The sequence below is a fragment of the Cupressus sempervirens genome, chromosome 1 (genome assembly GCF_028749045.1).
Source record: "Cupressus sempervirens isolate cs-2001-9-10 chromosome 1, ASM2874904v1, whole genome shotgun sequence".
NCBI classification, from domain to species: Eukaryota; Viridiplantae; Streptophyta; class Pinopsida; order Cupressales; family Cupressaceae; genus Cupressus; species Cupressus sempervirens.
In genome coordinates, this window is record NC_143118.1 from 693,082,130 (window position 1) to 693,092,572 (window position 10,443).

The 10,443-nt window shown below is 32.0% G+C and overlaps 1 protein-coding gene across 1 annotated transcript; it reads left to right on the forward strand.

Annotated features, from left to right (window-relative positions):
* Positions 1 to 8,601: 8,601 nt before the first annotated feature.
* LOC149579832 (uncharacterized) lies at positions 8,602 to 9,572 on the forward strand. Its single transcript, XM_089812461.1, has one exon. It carries the CDS (start codon positions 8,721 to 8,723, stop codon positions 9,306 to 9,308), a length of 588 nt encoding a protein of 195 aa, XP_089668587.1. The 5' UTR covers positions 8,602 to 8,720; the 3' UTR covers positions 9,309 to 9,572.
* The last annotated feature ends 871 nt before the right edge of the window (positions 9,573 to 10,443 follow it).

Consider the following 10,443-nt stretch of genomic DNA (forward strand, 5'->3'; position numbering starts at 1 on the left):
TTGGCAATATGGAAAATTAGCAATGTGATTGTACACACATAATGTATTATGTAGTAATAATCTAATTATATATACAATTAAAAACTAACCTACAACTATTGTTGCTCCCTTGTATTTGTAAAAGGGAATTCAAGGTCATTTGACATTGAGTCATTTGCAATGGGTTGTAATTGTTTGTAATTGTTAACTATATTATGTTATAGGCTGATTTATAATTATAAATTATAATACAACTTTTTTTAAATAAAGCTTATTCTGTTAAATACATTATGTTACAATTTCTCAAAGAAACTAGAATCAATGAAAATCTAAAAAATGTATAAAAACTAGAATGAATGAAAATCTCAAGTTCAACATGTATTATTGTATTAAAACTAGAATCAATGAAAATCTCAACATGTAAGTTTGTAACATCAACATGTTTTAAAAAAAAAAACAATCTATAAAAGGATAGTGAATGAAGGCTATAAATTAACTTTTACAAACATAATTGATTAGTAGATGGAGTCTTAGACCAAAGCTACTAGCCTACTAATTGACTCACGCAGAAGTTAGAACTTGAAGTTGAGAAGCTACTATAGTTGCCACTCCACCTGGACTAGCTCAGCATCACTATCATCAAAATCCTCCTCATTTATTGCATATAACATTTCATTGTTTGTTGTGTTTTCTTAAAATTCACTATCAGTGTCAGTATGCATGCCAAAGTCAACATTATCTTTGTTGCTTCCAATATTAGGACATGAACCACTACCACCACCACTGTCATTGCCACTGCCACCACCACTGCCACTGCTACTTAGTTTTGAAATGTTGGCCATCCCTCTTCTTCCACATTTGTTTCTTCAAATGTTGAGAGCCCTATCATAAGGAAAATTATCTACCTCATACCTAGACTTATAGAGCCTCAAACAATTATCCAAATTTTTGTCTAATTTATTTCTAACCTTTGACTTCAAGAAGCCAAAAGTACTGAAAACTCTCTCATCCTCTACTAAACCCAATATCATTGTCAAACATAAATTGGTAACCTTGAAATATTTTGGTATTGACTCTCTCAACTAATTTCTTTGACCAAGGTTTTTCCAAATCTTTGTTACTGCTCCCTCTTCTTTTGGATTCTCCATAAGATCATATTGTTCCCTCATTATGTTTGCGAAAGAATATGATTGATGTCTCAATCAAGATTCATCTAAAATTCTATTTATAGTTACTCCATTGATTACTTTAGGTTTGCAAAAATGTTGAATCAAAGTCATCATCCTTCTTCAAAAATCAGTCGGACAGTTTAGAGACCAATATTGAGAAAAAACAATAGGCATTGCTTCGAGCAATTCCTCTAAAGGGAATCTGAATCTAATTTGTGATGAAAGATTGTAGCAAACTTGCTTGATAGAGTCAAGCACAGAGTCTTTGATCTTCTTGAAGTCTTCACTTGTAACACGTGAAAGTACCTTCTCTAATTCTAATTCTACTTTACTTCCTACTTCGTTGGGGTTAGAGTCAAGGTTGATGTGAGCATACTACTACATTGGTATGTCAACTCCATGTACCCTAGGATATACCTCATCATTTGCACCAATATGTAAAAAGTTCCTAGGATTGTTCAAATCTGTGATTTCTATCCACTTTTCAAACTTTGATTCATCTAATGGTAGTAATCGATACAGAGTATCCAAGCTATTACATGTCATTTTATGCATCTTATTATATTCTACAATGTACATAGCTCTTTGTTGAACCTTTTTCATAATATTTCTCATGTTCTGTAGCATGGGGAGAATAGCTGCTACATTTAAGAGTATCTTAACATTAGTTAGACTTGAATATAGCCAAGGGAATTTGTTTTGCACAAAGTGGATTAGTCCAATAAATGACGGATATTCAGAGAATACTTAATGCACTAGTCCATCCAAAGAGATCCATCTGGTATAATTGTCTTTAAGAAGCTTCCTCCCATCAGTAAGTCCTTGAGAAAAGTGTTGAAATTTTGAGACTCGCTTTGGACTTTGACAAAAGTATTGGTAAATCTCTTTGATTAGAGATTCCACTTTACTTACATAGCCAAAATCACTGACAATTCCAAAAGCTAGATCCATTCGATGGGCCATGCAATGAATGGGAATAGCGTAGGGTGCCAAATCATTCTTGATCTTTTCACAAAGTTCACCTTTATGACCTTGCATAACTGAAGCTCCATCCAATCCAACACACACCAAATTTTTGCCAATCTCCATGTTATCCAAACCTCCACATTCAATTAGATTACTCTTTAATAAATCATATAAATATTTAGTTGTCACACTAGAATTCAATTTACCAATAGATAGTAGAAAGGGTTGACAAAAAAGATCATTTACAGTATAAACATACATGTACACCCAAGAAGTATTATCAAATGTTGTAACTTCATCTAGAGACAATGCAATGAAATTTGAGTGTCTTATTTTTTCCTTCATATCTTATTTTTCAACCTGTGCAAGACAACTAGCCCATTCCCACCTGTCGTTTACTGACCAGTGATTGTTTGGATAGTTTCAAACTTTTAAAAAGTGTAATAAAGTAGTAATTGAAGGGTAGTCCATCATAGGACGTCCTCTACTCAAACTATAAAAAACTACACTTAATTGAACTACTTTTCCCATATTTTGCACATTCATTGCTTTCCCAATGAAATCTTCAATTGAAAATTTTACTGTTGAACGCTTGTCTCATAATTGCTTGTGTAACTCGTATATTTTGGCATTCTTGATATGCAGATAGGTGTCCTTCATTTGCCAAGTTAGCATGGATTTTTCAACTCCATCTACAGTTTCCTTTTTGTAAACTTTACTGACATGCTTTTCTATGGTATCAAGTTTAAGCTGTAACCTTTTCTCCTTCTTTGTTATCTCTGTGCAAGTCTTACATCTACATTCTATAGGAGGCTCACCATCAATTAGATTGGCCATGGGTTCAATGAACTAGTACTTTTCCACCCATTCTAATTGAAAATTCCTTTTTGACAGATCCCAGCAAGATCGATCTTTCTTTTATTCCAATTTTCTTTTCCCCTTTAGTGCATGAACATGATTTATGAAATCACTTTTGGTTTTCTCTCCTGACTGGTCATTAACCAACTCCAAGTTTATAATATGAATTTATGACTCCCTACTCAGGGGAACTACCTCCAAATCATGTTTAAGTTCCTCCTCAAGTGAGATATCAAGTTCACCAACTTGAACTTCTTCAATATGGTCTCCAACTTGTGATGAATCTCCTTTTTCAATAAGCACTGGAGATCTAACTTGTGAATCATGTAGGTTGCCAACATTTCCACCACCAAAATATGCGGATATGGTTTTGCATTTTGGTAATTGTGGCCTCTCTTGGTTTTTAGGGATCCTATCAAAACCCCTGTTACTCGTCTTGTTTGACATTACAAACTGATAAAGGTTGCAAAAAATAAATCAATTTAGTTATTGAACAAAAGACTCAAATAGTGTTAAGTTAAAGACTGTGAACAGTGATAGTAGACTACTTAGACTAAATATAATAACAATAATATGATTCATTCTCATAAGAAGGGTACTACTACTAAAGTACTACAGTCTATGGCACTGCCCAATAAAATTTGCAAACCTATAGGCTATCTTAGCATTGAGATGTCCAGTCACCAGTGAAGACTGGATAGTAAAACTAAAAAATTAACCAGTATCAGTACCAATGTCCACATAAAAAATAAATTAAAAATCACTTGCCTTTTATGAAAACCATGCTCCACAAGTCAATGGCCAATGCACTTAGCACTCTAAAACTTCGGTAGCAATAAGAAATACCAGCCTCTAGAGCAAAAAAGAGCAACTTGTGTAGAATAGTAATATCTTATAGTTCAATCTAGGTTGGTGAATTACGTAGGATTAACAAATGGGAATGTCAAATGTAGGTGAAATGCACCTTCCTATGCAAGCCCACAATAGGAAATAGTTGGCTAAACAGAGCTGGTGGTCGACAGTGGACACACGTTGGGAAAATGGTAGGTGGTGCCCAACCCAAGGGAAATTTATTTGGTTGTAGTAATGGCAAAAGAATATTGTCCAATAAGAAACAACATGCAAAGGATGACAATTTTTTTTAAATAAATGTATCCAAAACATATATTACATTGGCGATTGGACCAATATTTTTGACCAATCATGTGATAACTAATGGATGACTACCATGGGCATTGGACACAAATCTGATAAATATTCGATGACGTAGTTGACCTACGTTACATGCACTATTCACCAAATGACGATCAACCCATGAGACAGCATCGCCAAATGGTGAAGATTCATCGCTAAAGTAATCTTTGATCATCTTATGTAGGACAACATTTGAAACTTTACATCTATAATGTCATATTTAAGTACAATATCTTATAAATCCATAGATAATCTTGATTCAAGAATTGCTAAGATCGCCATTTAAACATTAGATCATTCAAAGCGATATTATCTTATTTATCAATGAATTAGGCTTGACTTTGATAGTTTTGAACTATTACACTAAAAAAAAGTCTCATTTCTTTAATTGAAGCAATATAAAAAAAATACACATCAAAAGATAGCTTGCAAATTATGAGTGTCAAAATAATTTTGCAAAAAAAAATAATATATAAAATATGAGACATTGAAATGAAGGAATTACTTACATTTCATAAATGTTGAAGGTCAAACTTTTCTTTCAATTTTAAGTTCCCATCTTATCCACAAAATAATAATTAATATTATTTTACTAGTCACCCTCAAAAATGCCTACCAAAAGATATGTCATAATCCTCAATTAATTCCTAACTAAAATTAGTTGGTAATAATCTTCAATTAATCCCTAACTAAAAATAGTTGGTAACTCCTTTAAAAAATCTTGCCAAAGGGTCCATTAAGGATCTCATCATTCATTGAGAGTTGAAATGGAAAGGCAACATCATCAAATATGAATTAAGCTTTATAAAAATATTTATTTTAGGCATCTCAATTGATGATGTTTTAATTTAGTCTCATAAAGAACAATCCAATTTCTTTAAGCTTTATAAAGTATCTCTAAGATTTACATCGATAAATAAAATTAGTGTCAACAAATAGAATTTTTTTGTGTATAAAATATGAAATGTTCAAATAAAGAAATTGTTTGTATTTTCATAGGAGTAGAAGATCAAAATTTTCTTTCAAATTCCAACACCTCTCTTCTCCACCAAATAATAATTAATATTTTCTTTACTATTATCCCTATAAAAACTCCCACCAAAAGATATTATAATCTCCATTGATTTCTAGTTAAATATAGTCGGTAACTCCTTTATAAAGGCTTTCTACATAGTATGCTAGAATAGAAAGAGTTACACAAGGCCCATGAAGAATTTTGAGTCTTATTGGAAGTATAAATAGATAGGGAGACGATGACATGTCAATAACAAAATTCATAAGTTGTACAAAAATGTTTATTCAAGCACCCAAAATGATGTTGTTTTAACTCATAGTTCAACAAACAAAGATCAATCCTTGATGTTGTTGTTTCTTTAGAAACATCTAAACAATCTATATAGACCATTAAAGTACAATACTTTTAAACAAAATGAATCTTAAACGTATTTCAAAAAATTATAACAATTTATCAAAAATATTTTAAACAAAATTAAAATATTGAATTCAAAAAAAATCTCTATCATTTTTCCTAAGCTTGTAAGAAATCTAAAATAACTATTTATAAAAGAATTATCAACTTTCTATTTAATAAATAGAATGATCTACAACTAAAACTGTTTAGAATAATATAAAATAAGTATTTAGGAAAGAATGACCAATTTCTCATTTATGAATTTCAATGACATAAAAATTGTACTACTCAAAATAATAGGAAACAAGCATGTATAAAAATATTACTAATTTATTTTATTTTTTTAATAAAAAGAGAGCTCCCTTTAAATTAAATTATAAATTCAAAAAATACATCTAAATCAAGAAAATTAGTGGAAGGAAAAGTATGCCCCTTAAGGCCAAGTGAGGAGAGCCCAGAATTCTTTGGAACAAGGGCCTAGCCCTAAAAAAAAAAGTCATATACAACTCATTTGATTACTAAAGAAACAAGGGCAAAGTTCAATTCTATATTTTTAAACAAGAGGTATGTTTGATCTTGAGTCCCTAACTTTTGTGAGGATTAACAAATAGGGTTAGAAAGAGGAGAAGTTGTTTCAATAGTTTTTTGCATGGTTCTATGTACCTTTATTCCATAAATCTACTTTAGTTTGCATTGTTGTTCACAATTTCTTGCCCTAGCTACAAGCATACTAGCAAATGAAATAGTCTAGGTAAAATTAATTTAATTGTATTGTAGGTTCACTTGTATAAGCACTGAATGCTTAAACTATTAGACATATATGACTTCAATATCTGGTAAGAATTGAATAGAAAAGGCTACAACAATTGGAAACTATCTAGACATCATGTAAATGATTGGAGTTTTTGCTATTATTAACTAAAATTCAAATGAGTGCAAGTAAAAATTCAACCTTTCTATGTATATTTTGGAGCAAAGTGCAGTTGACTTGTCTCTATGACAAACATAAGAAGGGAGAATCTTTGGATTCACAACATCTGCTAAGCCCAACTTCCTCTTCCCCTTCTCTATTATGGGCGATCAGGGAGTGGATGTGCTAGAGCGAGCTAATAGAAAAATGTCTAGTGGAGAGGCAGAGTAGGTAACCCTCGCTCAAAATTTTAGTAGGGAATCCCTATCCTATATGTAGCCATGCAGTGCACATGTACAATATAGGAAAATAATAAGATAAGGATAAACATAAAACGTGAATGTAAACAAATAACTAACTTGGAGAGTAAGATAAGAATGCCCTCTACTAGAATTACTAATGACCCTCATGTTGTAGCTCAAAATTGACTGAAATGTCCTTAATTTCTAACTTTATATTTAAATTACGTGAAAAATAAGATGTCACAAAAAATGTGCATGTACTTAAGAGCAAGTTCAACGATAATACTTCAAATTGTCTTCAAGCATTTATGCACCAATAATCGTACAAAATATTTGTCACACTAGTATTAAAATTCCTATGTCATGTTACGCAACAAATTAATGAATTGTATTACTTGAAACCTTAAATCTTACAACGATCTTAAGCTCAACACTAATAACTTTCCAAACCTTAATACACTAATTATGGAAATATGAACAATGTAAAGTAAAAAATAAAAGGAGAGTTTCCCATACAATCATGTAAAAACAATGCTACATTTCAAAGGCTTTTCAAAAACCCCTAGTACCATTCGACATACTCTTACACCCTTATCTTGATTGCCTTGAATCCCTACATACCCTGCCAATTTATAAATAAACTTTGTCAAAACAACCTAGGCTCACTAGTCCTTTGTAAAACCAACCAAATAAAACATGCATATTAATATGAAAATATGCCATAACCTAATACTCAGCCACATCAAACCCTAATACATGAGACCTCTTTGAATCCTACACAATACTATGTTATTGTAAATCCTAGTACTCAAACTAGATAACTCCACACTTAAGAAAATAATCTCTTTACTTGATACCCATCACTCCGTGTGAAAAATATCAAAATTGTTTACAACCAATATAAATGAATGTTTCAAATATTGGAACAAAGAATCAACTCCCATTTGGCAAAAAAATTGCCATAGTGAATGATAGTTATGTATATCTTTCTATTGCATTCTTGAATGTGTTATCCGTTAGTAAATTGGCCCACAACACATTTCTACAAATCCCCACAATTTCTAAACCCCCTAAATTTGAGAGGAACAAGGTTCAACACTCAAATCACCTGCCAAGGTATTGGGTATGCAACAATAAAATATAACAAGAACTTTGCAAGTAGACAATATTCTCCTCATGGACAATAATAAAGAAGAGAAAAAGAAATCATAACAAAAAATGATTTCTTATCACCGACAATTAGGAAGAAAATAGAAAAAATAGTAATAAATGACACTAGCTAAGTCTGATGTAGACTCTCACAATAAAAGTAGTGTATAGTTATCTTAGTATCTTTTCTTTTTTCATCTTTTTTCATTAATGTAAAAATAAACTAACCCCAACAAAATTATCCTCAACCAATATGAAATAAAAATAAAAACATATTTAAAAATATTCTCATAAAAACCTTAGAATTTAGAATATGTTCCTCATGACTTCATCAAATATATTAGTTCCCTACGTAGAGATAAATAGACATAAAATTTGACCAATTTATAGTAATATAAAAGATATAGTCCTGAAAAGAATAAACAAATTTATCATAACTATGGCATACCCTTATAAATGACCTTAGCAACGTCAACATAGTTTTCTCCAAGATATTTTTTTCAAAAAAAACGTTGAGATTTACTTAGTCAATTCTAAGCGGGAAGCTGTCTTCCGGAAGTTTCCCTTGATCAAATGGAAACGTGGCCGTTCGTCCAAACACGAACAAGCCATGCCGGCTCTCTCAAACATTTAATATATTTTATTAAATATATTAATTATTATATTTTTTCTTCCACACCCTTCCAACATCCGCCACGAATATTTATAAAAGCACCTCTACGTTCTTCTTATTTCCATTCATCTTTCTTTCTGCTCTGCTAATTTACACCCTGAGAGAAGTAATCAACCCTGTAAAACCACCATTTTCTTGGAAAAACATATTTCTTTGCCGATCTATCAAAATGACTGGACAGCTGAAGAAGCGCAGCCGCGATGAAGAGATCCTGCAGGATTCTCCTAAACGATTTCATGGAATAACAGAGCAATCTTTGGAACATTCTGATTTTGCAGAGAATTTTCAAAAATCTGAGGAAAACGGCCCTGCGAGCGAGGAAGCGGTTTGCGCAGATTTCGAGGAAGAAAATGGCGTAATGTCGTCATCCGCATCTGAGCCGCGGTTTTCAGGCTCAGGCAGTGAAGATGATTTCCTGAGCGGCATTGATTTGTGTTACCTTTTGGGAGCTTCAGATGATGAGCTTGGAATACCGCCTACGCCTGTTTTCCAAGCCAAAGGCGGTTTTCCTTTCGGAGATGAGAAGGATTCTGGTTTCGCGTCGAATATCGACGAAAATGCAGACCTTCAGGACTTTTTTCTTGAGAACTGGCGATTTGAGGATAATTTTGTGGACTGTAGTGAATTTTCGTTGTTTGAAGATAGTGTTTGGGATGATCTCGCCAGCCAAGGTCTGTTTGTTGACGGAGATTGTTATCAGTCGTGGGAACTGGAAACTGCTAGTGAGATAGAAGGAGGTGGGGGAGAATTTTTTTAGGACCTGTAAATGTAAATGTACATTGTACTTGCATATGATATGATGAATATAGCAATTCATCAAAAATATTTACGATCTGTGATCGTTTCCTCATTTATTAACGATCTGTGATCGTTTCCTCATTTAGTAGTCCCATATAGTCCAGACTTATGTTCTCCCCTATTTTTTCACTATTAGTTTGTTTCTACGGTAGAAATACACTGGAAATATTAAATTACATTTGTAATATTTCACATTTTCCTTAATTGTATTTTTTTTAAAGACTTTCTTTATTTCACATTTTCCTTAATTGTATTTTTTTTAAAGACTTTCTTTTTTCTTATTGATTCATCTTATTAGTGCCTGCCTATGTATAGGCAGAGAACTAATAATCCCAGTGGCTCCTCCGAAATAATTTTTATAATCAAAATATATTAACTTTGAAAGGTTAAAAATATTTTTATTTATTAATTAATTTTTAATCAGTAATTTGTGTTTAATGATTGAAAAAGGTTTAAAATATTTTTATTTATTAATTAATTTTTAATCAGTAATTTTTGTTTGATGATTGGTCAATAGCAATTTTCCTAGGGGTTAAATTGAATTTCTAACAAAAAAATCATAAAAATAAAATCTATGGAAAAGTTCTAGAACTCTCCAGTCTCCTTCCAACAGGTGTCAATGGGAGCCTTGGAGCCTCATGCCGTGTGAACCTTGGGCTTCATGCCAAGCAGTGTTGAACTCTTTGCCTTGATTCATATGTTCCATCTTCAAGCTCCAACTCCACCCTGTGGCTTCTCATTTGTGTTGATTCATTATTGAAACACTTATTATTGAAGCAACTACAACCTCATTTACAGCTCAAAGAACAATCCACACAACAACGTGGCAGCTAAGAGGTTCGGTCCATTTTGTCCATTTTGCAAGCAGTAGAGAAAATCTAAAGATATCTTTCATGGTACGAGTTTTCACTAGCTTTTGAGGCGGTGATGATTTTCTTAAAATTTGTTTTCAATGTCTTGAAAAAATAGTCTCTGCCAAGAAAGGCTCTAGATAAAATAGTTTAAAATATTATTGTTCCTTTATAAATTTCAACTTCACAATTATCATGTTTTAAAAGAAAATTAATAAATTTGTTTAAGTTTCTAATTTAAAT

Bases quoted from the DNA above. Each gene is read 5' to 3' on its own strand.
- LOC149579832 (XM_089812461.1), top strand. From the start codon at position 8,721: ATGACTGGACAGCTGAAGAAGCGCAGCCGCGATGAAGAGATCCTGCAG.